Source organism: Protopterus annectens, chromosome 5.part0, assembly GCF_019279795.1.
Source record: "Protopterus annectens isolate FY-2018-M chromosome 5.part0, PAN1.0, whole genome shotgun sequence".
Taxonomy (NCBI): domain Eukaryota; kingdom Metazoa; phylum Chordata; order Ceratodontiformes; family Protopteridae; genus Protopterus; species Protopterus annectens.
In genome coordinates this window covers 1,437,885,864-1,437,903,476 of record NC_056735.1, presented here as the reverse complement: position 1 = coordinate 1,437,903,476, position 17,613 = coordinate 1,437,885,864, and the positions used below count along the sequence as shown (strand labels likewise).

Below are 17,613 nucleotides of genomic sequence, written 5' to 3'. Positions count from 1 at the left end.
TTTGCTAGTGTCCATAACTACTATCCGACCACCTTTGTCAGCTGGTTTGATGGTTATGGACTGTAATGACTGGAGTTTAAGTAAGCTAGTCTGCTCCCCTCTAGTCAAATTACCATTCTTCCTATATTTCTTTAGAGAAAAATATTCATACAAGTCATCCTCAGTTAGTTTCAAATATGCCTCAACTAACGGATGATTAGGTGGGACGAAGTTGCTAAGCTTCTTAAACTTTGGTGGTCTAGTAACGTTATTGTCTGTCAATTCACTATCAGTTTTATCATGAAATAGCAGTTTAAGCATAAGGTTTCGACAGAAAAGTCTCATGTCTACTACAGTGTCCGTAAAGTTACTGTGTGCACTTGGTATAAAGTTTAGGCCTTTACATAATAATTTCTCATCACATTCAGTCAACAAATATCCTGAGATGTTATGTATCATAGAATCTGCTGGTATCAAAATTTCAGCTGTATCTAATTTACTTTGTTCTTCCACATCTTCTTTATTGTCTGATGTGGTACATACTCTTCTGATAATTTGCGTTTCTGTCTCCCCCTGCTCATAGAGCGCCCCTTGTTATATTCTTGTCCTTTCGGACTGGGAGGGAAAGGGAGCTCAGTTACTACTCCTGTAGTGATGGTGGTATGTACTTTGTGAGGTAACTTAGATCTCACTATGCCATCATCTACTGACAACCTCTTATTGATCGGTCCCTTCACAACATGTACTGCTGGATATAAGTTAGTTCTGTCTGCAATATTATTCACAGTAATAGGCTGACTAACTTCTTTAGTATTTGTATTAATAGAGCTAGATCCACTCTCACTATGTAAAATAGTAATTACATCATCAGTATCATTGGAAGTAGTAGTGTTATTAATGTTAGCTATATTTTGTACCCTATTACTAGGCGATACATTGTTATGTACACAGTTAGTAATATCCACAGCTTCACAAGCATTATTAACAACATTAACATTTTCAGAACCAGTACTAGGTTCGGAACTCAGTTGTCTAACACTATTATAGTCATTAGGTTTAATGGTAGCACTATAATGTCCATGTTTAGGCCAAACGAAGACTTGTCCTAAATTAAAATCTCTGTGATCTCTAATTATCTTGCTTCTCTTCTGTTGGAGAAGTTTCCGCTCTAAGGCCGATATTCCATCCAACAGGCTTTCAAATAGTGGTTCTATTACAGTACTTGGGAAACAAGAAAAAATTATCTTCTGTTGTTTCTTAATGTTATTAATGAGTTTTTCCTCTTCAGAGGCAAAAAAGTCAATAAGTAACTCCATGTACTGTTTGCTTACCTCCAAATTCAGGCGCTGCCACCTTGAAAACAACTCTGGATAATGTTCCCCCTGATTGGGCATGTTTAATATACGTAATCCTCTCGGTACAATTTTTGTGTCCAAACAATAACGAAAATGCAAACGCTGTGTTTGCAAACGTTTCAAATGTGCAAAGTCTTTCTCTAGACTGTCTAACAGGCGTTGTAGCTCATCCAAGTCGGGTGTCGCCGTATCCGCGTCATCAAAGCGCTCCAAAGCGCCGAATTGCCAGGAAGTGACTGTTGAACAGACGAGATTCTGTTCAAACCTCTTCTGTAGATGAGCGACTGAGCCCAGGTCTACACCTCGGGGCTCGTAGTCTAGCTCAATATCTACAGTTTCACTCTGACTCTGCATAATAGGAAAAAATAGTGCAAAGGCACAGTAACAAATAAAATAGCCAAAAATGGCTGTATGCAGGGTAAAAATACAAACAAAAGTTATGCGCTAAGCAAACACTATTCACTGGTAGTAGACTCTGCTCCAAAATCAGCGAGAAAAAATGAAACTAATAAAACAGGAACAAACCACTCGCTGACAAACAGGATAAACGCCCAGTGCTCCAGAAAACTTAAATAATATTGAAGAAACCAAAAGGAGCAACAAGGCTGATGCAGAGTCACAAGTATAGATGAAAAGCAAAATCCTCAGGTTAAAATCCAAATGAAAGGCAAAATCCTCAGGTTAAAATCCAACTTTAATTCCACTGCAGGTCAGATAAGCGCTTTCACTCATTCATTTGAGCTTCATCAGATCATGTAACAAAGACCTTCAAGTACATAGGCTACATTTATACAGTTAAAACATCTCCTATTGGCCTATCAAAAGCTGCTTCTTATTTACATATTCATGAGTTAATCTAAGCTTAAAAATATATGCACATATAAACATGCTGAGATGTATAAGATGACAAAGTAAATATAAAAAACATATAAAAACTCTCCATGAACACTCAAGATGCTCTAATAAATATGTATATATAGATATATATATGTCAAAAGAAGTATATTTCAAGGGGTAAAAACATATATGTTCCATCATTTATTATAAAATCTACAAACATTCCTCCGTTTGTTTAACATATGTTTAATGGAGGCTCTCTCATTGAGACCTAAACCCCTATCTGCTCTCAATCTAACTATCCACATACTCTCCTTGCTCTCAGTATGGTTCCTGATGTCACCTCCTCTTATACTGGGTTTAATATTCTCAAGAGCTCTAAATAAGAAATAATGTTCAGGACCTGCTTGGGCTACGTGCTTAGCTAAGGCATTGTGAGGTGAAGCCTTCCTAATGTGGTAAAGATGTTCTCTTATCCTGTCTTTAAAACGATGATTGGTTTTGCCAACATAAAATGCATCACATATTTGGCACACTGCCAAATAAACTATATGAGTAGTATCACAGGTAGCTACAGCACGTATGCTAAAGTTAGTGTGCATGTCAGGATTTTCAAAAAATGGACTGGGGTCAAGAGAATTACAATAATTACAGCATCCACATGGTTTTGTGTGTTCAAGAGGCATTGACCATTCATCCCTTTTTGAATAGCATAGCATTCTCCTTAAATTTAATTTATTCCTATATAAAAAAGAGGGTTTACGGGTCGACTTGATAGAATCTTAGGAGAAATAAGGGAACCAGTTAGAACTACTACACAAAGGAATTGTGCCAAATCACTATACTTAACAAGTGCCGGGAGTATGTATGCATGTTCAAGAGTAAGTCTGAAATAAATTATTGCCTTTCTTTTTTTTTTTTTACTTTCTGCACAGGCATCAGAAATGTACATAGAAAATGAAATAGATATCTTTATGGGGAGCAGGTGAAAAGACTTAATACATGTGAAAATAAATATCAAGTAATGATCATCTATCAAATAAAAATATGGCTCATCAGGGTCAGTGAATATGTCTTGTACCAGAAAGTTGAAATGTGGTACTGTACATATGTGTTTTGGTTTTCTTCTCAGTGAGACATTAGAAGTATATAGAATGTGGGTATCACTTTGGGGAGCATGTGATTTATGAAAGCAAATGGTAGTTAACAAGGTCACTTCTGGCTGACTATATGGTCACTATATTTCTATGATTCTTTCAAAGTGAGAGGTACTGTAACTTCTCAACAGAAGCACATTCTACTGGAACAGTATGTGTGCATTTTCTACTAAAGTACATTATTAGTAGTCCATAATTTTTTCATTGTTAATTGTCTTCAGGGAGCCATAATATGGCATCTTAACCATAATTGGTAAATCTAGCATTTCGGACGTCTTTTGCTGTCACATTCTGGCAATATGCCTGGTGACTACTGATACAGTTTGTTGGAGGGATAGGATCTGTCAAAATGCTATATAGCCATTGTATTTGTGTGACTCCTTCACAGTCAAACGTAGCATACCCTCTTAGAAGTTGGATTTTCCATTGAGGCAGTGAGTGTTTTGCACTAACTACCTTATTAGAATCCTTTTTTTTTTTTTGTAGACTGTCGTGGAACTGACATATTGCCTCTTATATCCAGCTTGGAGCTCAGTTTTTCAAAGTCCATCATTTTCAATTTGCGACTTAACAATACCTCCCCTTGTTTTACATCTTGATTTTCAGTTATTTCAATTTACTTCATACCTCTAAACTGTGCAGACTGTCACAGAATTTCCAGATTTTTGGTGTATTGAGTACTGAAGGCACAAGATAATTAATGGACACATTTCACACCCTTCCAAAAATCCATGGTAGCACAAATCTTGTTATTCAGGCATAATCGTTTATACGAGCAATATTTAAAATCTTTCCCTACCTTTTTTGACTTTGTCCCTCCATTAGTTTGCACTAAGTCTATGTTTCTTGCACTCAGAAGTTGAGAAGTATAGTTTACTTCATACTCCTTTTGCAACAATTTCTGTTTGGACATATTTGAAATCTTTTTTTTTTTAATTCATTTTTATCTTTTTTTAGCTGCACCATGTTTAGTTATATGCACAAAAATGACCAAAATAGTACTGAATTGTGACTTGATTGGGACGTCCAACATAAGGTTCACAAATTAACAAAAAAATGGGATTTTTTTTTATACAGTGAAAGTTTTCCTAACAGAATATGCATGTGAGACTATAGTTCAAACCCATCTACTCACTTTTCTCCTATATGCCTCACCAATTTTCCCCATCCTACAATCATCCCAGCTACCTAAACTGCAGCAATCCTACAATAAAATTGCAAACTTTGCAAGAAATCTACTTAGAAACCTTGATCTCCACCTCGGTGAGAAGCTGATATGACTAAAATAATTCAAGAAACACAGAAGGGTGAAAATAATAAGTGCGTTTTTCTGAGGGGGGAATCCCCCTGAAACTCCATATCTGCGCCAACTTGAGAAAAATCTTCCAAAAGAAAGGAATCATTGCGAGTGCAAACAGTCAATGATTTCCTGTGAAAACAATTAACAGTGTTTTCTTCAGCATTTTCTTTATTTGGGCGACTGGTGTTTGATGAATTTCACCTTGACCATACTATAGAGGAGACTTTTGCAAAAAAAGCACATGGAACTTCATTCCTTTAAATAGCTAAAACTATCTAATCTACTAGCCTTTTCTCATACTAAGACTGCTCACAACCTCTTCTGCAACCCAGGCAGATAACCCTGTTACCAGTTATAAAACCAGTGCATACACAAAAACTGCACTCACTAAACCAAAATCTAACACTCATCAAAAATCAAAAAAAGGATAATGTGACCATCTATATTCTGCATACATTGAGCAAATGTGAAACTCAATCCCAGCGCATATCAGAAATACTTATTTAAAGTCTCTTTCGAGATATATTTCTCAAGGAAATGGTCCCACACTTGTAACAACCACCTTACCAAGACCCCTTCTTATTCTCAATCTTATCCAGTCTAAAATTTACAATCCCAATAAAATCACACCAATTAATACACAGTCCTTACATTCATAGATTAGTACTAGGCTAACCGCCCTTGTGAGCCATTTTAAATCCTAGACAATTACCCAATTTTTGAGAATCAACCCCTACCCTACACCTTGTGTCTGTAAGGTAGACACCTTAACCTTTATGCCAACCTCTCCTCCTAAGTCCTGTCCTTATACCAAACCCAATTCTAAATTCCCTCTTCATGCAGGCAAATCAAATACAAAAAAATTCTCACACTTTTACTTTAGTAATATGCTTTCTGGTATCAAGGAAAATTAGATATTCGGATAAAATACGCATACACATTATTTGTTGTGTGCCAGAATTACCAATGACCTTGTAAATACACTGCAAAATAATGTGGAATAATGATGTCCTTCCTTGATCTCTGTGGCAGTATTAACTGATGGGACATCCTGCCAAAGATAGTCACATTAACAGCCAGCATACTGAATGAGCTCCCTCTCCTCGCGCCATTCATCCAAAGGATGACCTCAACTAAGTGGAGCCAGGGGTACATAAGAAAGGTACAGGTGTGACCTACCTCAGCACTTTCTTGCTTCCAGCTAAGTACTGAACTATCACTTCAGCTTTGGTCTGCCAGCCACATATTTTGTGACTTTTCCTCAGCCATTGGGCAGATAAGCGTCCCCATTTAGAGAACGTCCTCATCTGTTTTTTGTGCTTATAAAAAGGTTTTGTACATGACATCAAAAATAAGGAAATGTGTTTGTGGGAGGCAGACTCTTCACAGACAGCACCATATAAGTGCATTTTGCTTTGGTTCAGACCATAATTATTGAAAATTTTCTGTCAGGCTCCATGCCTAAGACTTTTGTGCAAGATGCGTCTGCCAGTTGTATAAGAACTATTCCGACTGATCACTGTTACAGTACTACATCCCCCATACCTCCCCCTTCGTTTTGTTGGGTCGAAGTGGATTGCTATTTTTTTTCTCCTTTATCCACCTCTTTGATTTGTATACATTTAAATAGTAAACTCTACTGTTTAAATTCCTTGTCTGGGACAAGGAAATCCAGACAGAAATCACATCAATACATCCTTTACGTACTCCTTGCTTTACTGGTTTGAGGTCATATGCCAGATGTGCAGCACAAGGAGAGGAGTCCAGGCTTTGGTATGGTGGCTGGATGTAAACCTATCCTTGGCAGGATATCCCATCAATTACTAATACTGAAACAGTTATCAGACATCAATTGTTATGGTAATTTCATATACAACTGTACCTAATGATACATTTTTATGAAACATATATTATGTTCAATGAATATACCTAAGCTTAATATGGTGTAAATAATGCATACTGTATGTTACATAGGGCGCACAGTGGCAAGGCAGATAGCATTGTCACCTCACAGCAAGAGGTTCTCCAGTCTGATTGTCAGCTGGGATGCCTTCTCTGTGGAGTCTGCATATCCTCCATGTGTTCTTGTGGGTTTCTTCTAGATGCTTCCGTTTCCTCCTACATTCCAAAAACATGCAGTAGGTGGACTGGACACTGGCCATAGGTGTGAGCGAGTGTGTGTTATGGAAGAACAGCCACAGAAGGGCTAGCCACTGATGTGAATCTTGGCTCTAGATGACTGTCACTGTTGGGGTGACACCCTGACCCCATGTGCAAAAATGGGAAAAGGGGTTCTGGGTGGATGGATGGCATGTTACACAGTAATGATTAGCTATTAAGTTGTAAGCACATATTTACAGTTTGCTTGTTCAAATGAAAAATCAAATGCAGAAAAATACTCGCCAGTAGAGTACCCCAGGATTCTGTGCCGAGACCTCTCCTGTTTGGCATCTACTTTTCTGAAGTACTAACCAATACCAAAGGTTTCTGGCTGACTAAGTTTGCAGCTGACTGCAAGCTAGGAGCAGCCACTAAATCCCCAAATGACTTAAACATCCTGCAGGATGTGTGTACTGCTGTAAGAAATGCCTTTGATTTTGCAGTGGGGATGTCAGTGTCCCCCTTTACACAGCCCTCATTAAGCCAATCATCAGATATAATGCCCCCTTTGGCATGTATCTGTCCAGACGCATGCAATAACTGGAACACCTACAAAGATACCTTACTAAAAGGATACATGGCCCAAACAATATGTCCTATATGGACTGACTCAAAGCCTGCCACTATACTCAGTATCTTACAGACTGCTAAGGGATGACTTGTGTCTGGTATACAAGGTATCCTCTGACCCATTATTAATGGATTCGTAGCCAATCTTAGGGACAGGCCAATTAGGGCGCCGCTCTAGCAGGAGCGCTTTTCAGGTGAACTGAATGGTGTAAATAGATAAGGATGAGAGTACTAGATGGTGTGGAGAGGCACTGTGGAGCCCTTTTGCTTTGCCTAGAGCACCACTTGACCTTAGGCCGACCCTGAATGCACTTACTGCACAACTGCAAGTCACATGGCATCACAAATACTCAGTCTAGAGATCTAAACCTCTTCTGCAACATCAACAGAATGGTTTGGAGGGACAGGTACATTTCACAGAGAATAATGCTGCTGTGGAACAGACTTCCCATCCACATAAAGCAAAGTTCATCCCTGTTCATTAATAGCAACTTAGATATATGGACGAAAACAAAATCTACCTCAGGATTATTCCCTGTACTGCTACTGGACAGAGTCAGCTCCTAAATGCTTTACTCATGCATGGGTCTCTTTAAATTATCTATGGTATGATCCCAGTTATTCTCATTAGAAGTAATACATAATTATCGACAAAGAGATTGGTAAGGCCAGTCTATTACAAAATGGGATGGGATATCCCGATCACACAAAGGGCGACGCTTAAAATGGTCAGCAAGGGCTGCTAGCCCAGTACTTAACCTATGAACCTGTGTGAAGCTTTTCTCTCTGGTCCTCCACTGAAAGGTGGCTTTGCCCAATCAGTCTTCCCCAGTAAACAACAGGAAATGATAAACAAATGTCAATAAATGAAGTTAAAGTGACTGTGCGTTAAAGATAAGTGGTTTCACAGGATTATTACATGTGTATCAATACAGGATAGTTATTACTAAAACTTGATAAATTTCACTTTTGGTATCCAACACTAGTCACATCAGACCAAAAGATTTCTGGTAAATGCTGACAGGCACAAAATTACCTAGCTCTAGCTGAGTACAAAAAGTATGCCTCGCTACGCCACGCTTCCATTACAAAATTGTTGTTCTGTGAATTCTACTTCAGATAAAACAGTTTCTGTGAATCATAGTTCATATAAATACTTCAGAAATCCAAAAACAGACAGGACTAGGTACAGTACTTTCTCAGCGCAAAGCTTTTCGTCTGAGTGTCATCTTTCAGGTTGCTGTTACTTTCAGCAACGTTTTGACAGGCCAAACAAAACAAGTCCCAGCTTTACACCCTCGTGGCATTCCGGTAGTCAACAGCCCTGCCTAACGAATTTCATGACTGGAAGTGTTTTTAGGTTTCTGTTTCTACTATGAAAAGTAATAAACGCCCAGAGACATGTCAGTCTGGAATCTGGATGCTTACAGAGTATGCTGGGTGTGACGCGGCACCCTTCTGCCATCATCCAGGCTGAATAAAAAAGCTACGTGTACTTCAGCATTGACCATTTTACGTACTCAAATACCAATCCAAAAGTTGGTACTGCGTGTGGGACAGTTATTTCTGCATCCCACACATTAGCATTGAAACACGCTTGTCACGTCACTCAATTTTTTACACTTCGTGACTATTTGGCAAAATCAGTTACATAAATTTAGATTGCAAAAACTTAAAAGCAACACTTCAACCAGCTTAAAAGACAGAAACTAAATAGGTGTGCTTAAGTTGTTACACCACAAAATCATACTTCTCAGCTGCCCAGACAAACACAATGTCCAGATTTTTGCCTCTTTATTTTCGGTGTGTTCTTAATAAAATCTGTGTTTTTCCGGCAAATCTTTGAGGACTGAAGTCACTAAACAAAATATATATATATATATATATATATATATATATATATATATATATATATAATATGACAAGCGTTTGTGTTTCAGACTTCATATCCTTCAGGAAACGTATAATGATGCAAAATCTTTTAAACTTTATATAGCTAATACTTAAAATCTGTCCTTATTTGGGCCATTGACACCCCCATTTCTGGCTTTGTCCAGATTTCTAGTTCAGAAAAGTTGAGCGGTATGCACCACCAATACAGAATAAGCATAAAGAAGTCTACTCTTTACTCCCCCCAATGTGTCATACAAGCAAAGGCACTCGATTGTCCCCAAAGCGGCTTTCACTCATACAAATACAGCGGTGTACAAGCAACTCTCCAACTACAGTAAACGTGTCCACTGTGACGCAAGTGTGCTGCATTACTCTACTAACCCACAGTCCAGTTAAAGGGGCAATGTGTAGTACTTGTTAATTAGATATTATGGGTGGTAGGGGTCTAACAAATAATAACAAAACGTTAAATTACAGCTCGTCTCTATACCCTCTAACATGAAGCAGTTGCTTTGCAGAAGAATAGATTCCAAGCAGCTTCGGGTACAAATTTTAATTTTCTGTCTACATTTTATGCCTTGCAACCTTCGGTTTTCCAGAGATCTGAAATATATTAAAATGTGGAACAAATGGCCAAACATGAGGAATACGTCTTAGCGTTAACTAGGAAGCCAACATGATAGTTAACTGTTTCTTCATAACTGTATAAAAAAAAAAAAAAAAACTTTTTTGATGAATTAATGTTTCAAAATAATTTATCATGGATATTTGTCAAAATATTAACAGTATATATGTCAGTCTTTTTCAGTGTTGAATAGCCTGTAATGTGGATTTTTTAAGAGTCACAACCAGGAACGTTCCTCAGAAAAATTACAGTACAGAAGTATGATTTATATCTGCTTTCAACGTTTGCGAAAAACTGAGTGGTACACTTTTTGTTGCCATGCAGTAAACTTCATTCTCCCAAGCACTGCTGTACTTCTGCGCTATGCTACAGTCCATCACACCAACTATAGATGGAAAAAATAATAATTTAGATGTTATGGTCTCGCTTACCTTGCTGACTGTGTAAAACTTTGTCGGACTACAACAACTACGGCTAAAGAGGCCACTAGGGTGTTGACGATTAGAGCCGCTTTGTACATAATTTCACGTTCCGTTATACAGAAATGATAAAACAGATGTTAAAACACCTTTGTTAGTCGAACAGTCTGAAGAAGAAACGCCTAGCAGCTGGCCCAAACCGGCTTAGCTACTTTCGGGAGGCCCAAGTTTTCCTATAGCAGCCTACGATCTAAATCTGACCCAAAGCACTTTTTTCAAAGCTTTGCTGCCAAACTTTGTAGTTTTGAGGGAAGTCAGAGTGAGGTAATTAGAAACAGTTGTGCATTGAACTCACGTGGACTGCATTTAGTCTATTTAAATTTTCTTTTTTTTTCGTCTTACTGTTATTTATTTATGTTTTGTCCACTGATGCATACCTAAGCCGGAAATCTATTTTTCCTAGGCTACGTGGAAAGGTGTTTGTTATTAAAACTTAAAAGAAGTAGTGAGGAGTAACTTTTGGAAGAATGTAAGACGTTTGCTGTGTTAGACAAACTTGCCATTGGCATTTTCAACCAGGATAGTGAATGGCTGTTCTTCATTCAAATCAAGGATATATGCCCTCCCCATCTGCAATTATGCCCTAACCATAGCTCTCAGTGTTCCAACTCTCATATCTCTAAAACCAGGAGAACTACTTCTCATAGATGTTCAACAAATGGTCGAAATATGGACTGACAGCTTCAGTTAGGAAGCTCAATAAGTTTTTTTGATTAATTAATATGGTTCAGTACTGTTTACCATGGCTATACGTTAAAAAAAATTCCTAAAGCGAAATGTGTTATAAACCCTTTCAATGTGGAACTGTGAGGGATATTGACTTTTTAAGACCCTTTCAATGTGGAACTGTGAGGGATATTGACTTTTTAAGACCCAAACTGAGGAAGTTTCTTTGTAATGAGGGACACTCTAGAGGAATGGCCCTAAGCTGCCATTTGGAGTGTCTGCTCCATTTAATCCATTTAGGATGATCACTTCTGTTGGCCTTCAACTGATTTCTGAGGTGAGTTCTAAGTGATGTGAAGCTTTCTAAATGTTGTTACATTCCTCTTTCCTTAAACTTTATTCAAGAATGCTCCAACAATCTCCTGTTTTGTGAAACAGAAAGGAGTAACTGTGTGTGTGCGTATTTGTGTAGATGTGTGTCTGTACACACACACACATATATATATATATATATATATATATATATATATATATAGTATGTGTGTGTGAGAGAGCAGTGAAGAGCAGCAGGAAGGCATTTTACAGATATTACAGCACTTTCAATGATATGGCTTCATGCCTCACAACTCCCTAGGAGTGCACTAATGTCTGCAATACTCACTCCTGGATGCCTTATTTGTTGTTGTTGTTACTAGATGTATATTTATGTGCATACAATTTTAAAGGCATTACTTTTAAAAGGAAATTACTTAAATAGTATTATATGTGGGTGCAAAGTAATCTTTTCACCACATTTAGATGACGTCAGGAATTTGCATTCCCCAAAGGTATGTGTCATGTAACAGCGCCACATAGTACTGTTGTGTTACTATCCATAACAAGTATCTTTCTTCTACATAACAATCAGAAAAAAACAAAATGAAAACTCCAGCCAAGCTAGAACTTCCAATGAGTGACCTCCCAAATCTCCTGTAACAGAGGCACATGGGATATATGCAAATTACTCCTATGAACATTAGGTGTTTCAGCTATATGGCGATTCTGACTTTTACATTTAAAGTCATTTTAATGGACATTTTCAGGCCAACAAAGCCAGACCCCACTAGCTATGGATATGCATATTTAGACCTTGTTTTTGACCTCATCAGCATAGCATAAGCAGAGCATTTGACTAAGCATAAGAAACACATGGTTGTTATACCCAGCTGATGTCCATTATTATTAGGGTGACTATCCCAAATAACAAATTAAAACAGAGTTAGAAGGTCACACTGAAAAAACAGTCAGAAAAAAATAAATGAAAATTCCAGCCAAGCTATTACTTCCAATGAGTGACCCCCCCAAACCTCCTGTAACAGAGGCACATGGGATATATGCAAATGACCCCTATGAACATGAGGTGTTTCAGCTATATGGGGATTCTGATTGCCCATGACTTTTACATTTAAAGTCGTTTTAATGGACAATTTCAGACCAATAAAGCCAAACCCCACTAGCTATGGATATGCATATTTCAGCCTTGTTATGACCTCGTCAGCATAGCATGTGCCTCTGTTACAGGAGGTTTGGGAGGTCACTCATTGGAAGTTCTAGCTTGGCTGGAGTTTTCATTTAGTTTTTTCTGATTGGTTTTTCAGTGTGACCTTCTAACTCTGTTTTTATCTTCTACATAACACTGACGTTTTGGTTGCTGTACATTAAATCTCAGCCATTAGCTTTGATTATGGTTAATGTTTGCAGCCAGTGGTATATTAAATGTACCTTGGGCAGTTTTCAAACCATGCCCCTTCCCTCCCCCCACACACACATGCACACTTTTTTTGGACCAGCCAGCAATAAATGTTTATGTTCTTTTGGATTCAGCTTCCTGATTTAAGACTATTCAAATTGCTGTCTTTATACTGCACCAAGTTCCATACACATCAGTTTCTGGCACTTGAGTATATACACCTCAGATTTCTGACTGTTACAAAAATGGCCACATGATTGTATTCCATCTTGCTTTGCACAAATGCATACTAATCTTGCATAGCAAAATTAATGACTGTTTAACCTGATCATGAAAGGCAAAGTCAGTCATTCTCATCCACAAACAGCCCCCATACCCAGCATTATATCTCCATTGTTAATTGTACACCTCAGATGCCTGGCAGTTAAAAAATGAGAAAAAAAGAGGGTAAGTTACTTTCACCCAGATAGCTGCTATCCCACCCAGCCATTATAGCCATTAGCTGTGTCCACCTCATCTGACTGTGATAAAAGATAATGCCTCTCAACTTCATAGGAAATTAATCTTGACCAAGCCAAACAAAATGAGGGTCAAAGGCCCAGAAAAAAAACTCATTTTCTTTTATAGTTAGAAAGCTTGTATGATAACTTTTTTTGTATTAGCCCGTGTTTCTAAATGATATAAAGTCTAAAACTCAAGTCTATTTCAGTAATTGCTGACTATAATCATTGGTGATTTTCCAGAAACTGTAAATATTATCAGGTGCAGAGCAAACATATGTGCAACATCAGAGGCATTGTGTGAAATCAGGGACAGTTGAAAGCTATGTAATTTCAACTTTGTTTAACATAAACAATAGCTAAAAGTTTTCCAACTTATTTCACACAAATGAACATTAGTCCTGGAAAGCCAGGTGGTTAACTGTGCAAATGAGCAGAGGGTAAACTGTTTTGATCCACAAGCAGCCTGCACCCCAACATAGTAGAGTTATAGGCATTTTGTCATGTAAACCTCCTCTGTGACAATAAGCAAGCATGCACACACACACACACACACACACACACACACACACACACACACACACACACACACACACACACACACACACACACACACACACACACACACACACACACACACACACACACACACACACACACTTATGGCTCATTTGACTGAAGGCACATTTCATTAAAAAAGCAGTGCTTCATTTCTTCAAAACCACAAAAAACTGAATACTAATAATACTGAATCACAAAATATTGAAAAACTCAATCCAACTAAAAATACCCAGTGATATAGACCCCAACTATAAAATGTAGATCAAGTGTCATCTCGGTAGTGCTACTGTTAGGGAAAGGTGTTTTAGTAATGTAAGGGGAAGGGTTAGGGACAGGGTTAGGATTACAACACACGAGTGAGGTGTGCAGGGGGCTTCAACCCACCAACACCACCTTACTCATGTGTTAACACTAACCCTAACCTTAACCCTACCCTGCCCCTAACAATATACATTACAATTTTAAAAAACCTTTTCCTAATAGTACCACTGTAGAAGACGTAAGGACACAGAACACATACAGCACCGATCATGCAAAATAGTAAAGCTATCCCCCTTACTTAACTTACCCTAACTCTAAATTCCATGAAATATTTCACACGTACCAACCACTATAACCTTTTCAGTCAGGCATTCGTTTTCATAATCATAACTACAAACACTATAAAAATGAGCATGTGGTAAAATTAACTTTTGACATTATGTGCTTTCAGTCTTTTTGATTATTTTTGATTATGAAAATAAATTTCAGTCAAATGTGCTTTAGACATTTTTAGCAATAACCTAAGGTAATATTTATGCTCTTGGGGGAAATTTGGCCAGGGCATCAGGAACTTCCCCTGCCATTATCAATAGGGCTGTAGGATCTTTTACATCCACATGATTTACCACCAGCTCAAGCAGATGGGACTTCAGTCTGTCATCTCATCCATAGGGATGACAGACTCAGGTGTGCAGCCCACCCCTTATGCTGCACTGTAGTGTCATCAATCCATGTACTTGGTGCCAGAATAGAACCCACAGACTTATGCACCAAAGGCAAGTGTGCAACCTGTTGCACTACTGACACTCGTTAGTCTTCTGTAGGAAGGCATTGAGCTTTTGCCATAATAGTTGCTTAGGTAACATGTATACTGTTTTTCAGACTGATATCTCACTGAAAGGTCAACTTAAGCTGTACAAGTTATGCATCTAGGCTAGCTATTTCAAAACTTAGCACAACAATCAGGGATACACCTAAAATAATGAGAGACAAAACAAATAATCGCAGACTTTAAATATTGCTCTTAGATAGTTAGAAAGTGCTAGAGTTTTGCAGTAACATCCTGAGCAACTAACTGTAAAGAACACAAATTTAGTTAGGCATAGAAAAAATGTGAAGCAAATCAGGGGCATTTTGTAAAAGTTTCAGTTTTGCTTCACACAAAAGCTTACCTGACAATAAATATTCTAATCAATTTCATACAAATGAAACCTAGTCCTCTTAAACCTGACTTTAGAATGAGCAAACAACAAGAGGGTAAGTTTTTTTTTCCTTCGCAGCCCTCCCCTACTTAGTAGATGTAATTCTCATTGATGTGCCATAAAACTACACATTTTATAAGGCACAGACCAAAATATAAAACAAGGAGCACCCTGTGAAATCAGGGATAGTTTCATATTCCTTTCACAAAGTTGACAGAGAATAAATATTTCAATTTATTTAATACAAATGCACACTGGTCTGTTGAAGCCGGATTTTAAAATGCTTGATTTCAAAAGGGTAAGTTGATTTAATCTAAAGGCAGCCCTCCTCCATTTAGTGGCAGCAGTCCTCTAAAATTTACCACAGAATCAAAAATTTTATGTATCACAAATAGTAAAATAATACTTAAGGACAATTTGAAATTTGTTTCTCACATAAACAGTAGCAAGTAAATAATGAAATCAGACTTTAAACTGAGCAGACAGCAGTTGTTTTCATCTAGACTTTAAAATGATCAAGTAACAAGATGGTAAGTTGTTTTAATCTACAACCAGTCCCTACTCAGTTTAGTTCCTATAATTTTCAGTGATTTGCCAGAAAAATAAAATTGCATGTGCCACAGTCCAAAACATGATACAAAGTCAGGGACAATCTGCAAAATTAGGGATAGTTTCATTTTTTTTACATACAAACAGTAGCCAGAAAGTAATGCAGTCAGACTTTAAACTAAACAAATGACAAACTGATGTCATCCAAACATTAAAATGGTCAAAGGATAAGACAGTAATTTACTTTTATCCACAGCAAGCCCCATAACTTTCAGTCTTCCATCTCCAAAATGTGGAACACTAGCTGTCATAATATGGTACAAATGACTAACATCTTTAACTAGAAAGGTCAAAGTAAGGCTAAAACTGTTAATTCATGCTTATAAAAAGGTTCTGCTGGTAAAGTATTGTGATTCAGTATTATTTACTATAGATTTATTTATAAAAAATTAACAATGAAAGCATGGTAGACTCTTTCATTTTGGAACATTATGGGACATGGAATTTCTAAGACTCAAAATGAGGAATGTCCCTCTTAATGAGGTAGAGCTGAGAGGGATGAGGAGCTCCTCCCATTTACTGGCTGCAATCCTCATTGATTTATAAGAAAAACAAAAATTGTTGGAGACACAGACCAAAAAAATGAAGCAATGTCCAGGACAGTCTGCAAAATCAGGGACAGTTTGCACATTTAATACTTAGAAACAGTAACTAGTGAGTGATGCTGTCTGACTTTCTGCTGAACAAAGGAGAAGCTGATGTCATTCAAACTTTAAAATGATCAAATAACAACAGGGTAAGTTGGTTTCAACCACAATGGGCCCCAGTTTAGTGTCTTCAGTTATCAGTGATTTGCCTGAAATCAAATATTTTATGCGGCACATATCAAAAACATGAGGCAAACTCAGGAGCAGTTACAACTTTGTTTTACACATCAACAGGAGAGAGAAAGTAAGGCAGACTTTAAACTGAGCAAATGACAAGTTGTTTTCATTCACAGCTAGCCTGCAGTCCCCTATATTGCAACTGTCAATGCTATATCTGGTTCCCTGCTAATATAAAAACAAATACTTACACACATTATGTCACCCTTCTACGGAAGTCCACAGCAAAGTTTCTTTTCCTACAAATAAGTGAATATCCTCTGATCTTCTGTACAATGCCCAGCCTTCTGCTTGTTGCTTTCCTTACAAATAAAGTAGCTTCACTGGCCTGTGCTGCACATGTGCATGTGGTAGGTATTGCAAGTACACAAAGGAAACACTTGCAGTGTATGTTATTTAACACTTTTTCCTTAAAAACAAACTAATTTCAATAACAGTTATGTTCAATATGTACGCTAACAAAAATGAGTTAGCAGTGCCGAATATAAAAAAAAAATTCCTTTAGAATTAAATTATTTTGTTGTCAAGTTATGGTCCCACCTGGTGCTGTAAGCCTAGGGTGGCTGCCTGAATTGCACCTGTTAACATTTGTCACTGATTGCAGCATATCGCTCTATTACAAAGTTGGCAGACTTCTCTTAAAATGCATCACTGTGGCAAGCCTTTGTATAATATCAGAGTAGGCAGTTATACACATGTCAGTTAATACTGGTATGATGTTCAACACAGAAAAGTCTCTGTATTGCACTTTTGCTGCCAGTCTCATGAAGGTTAATTTGCACCAATACCAGCAACATCCACTATCCTTACTCCTATAAACTGTACCAACACAGACCTAGCACAGACATCACTGTATTCTATCTCACTGTTTATGCTGATACTGTATTAGAACTGCTTGGTACATCC

The 17,613-nt window shown here is 37.6% G+C and overlaps 1 protein-coding gene across 2 annotated transcripts in view; it reads right to left on the bottom strand.

The window, feature by feature from the left end:
• Positions 1 to 10,597, bottom strand: part of ITGBL1 (integrin subunit beta like 1) — a 2,504,690-nt gene extending 2,494,093 nt beyond the window's left edge. For both annotated transcript variants that reach the window (XM_044071244.1, XR_006364791.1), the window contains exon 1: positions 10,308 to 10,597. In XM_044071244.1, coding sequence (XP_043927179.1) covers positions 10,308 to 10,396 — 89 coding nt within the window. In that variant the 5' untranslated portion in view covers positions 10,397 to 10,597. The remainder of the gene's footprint in view (positions 1 to 10,307) is intronic.
• Between the last annotated feature and the right edge of the window lie 7,016 nt (positions 10,598 to 17,613).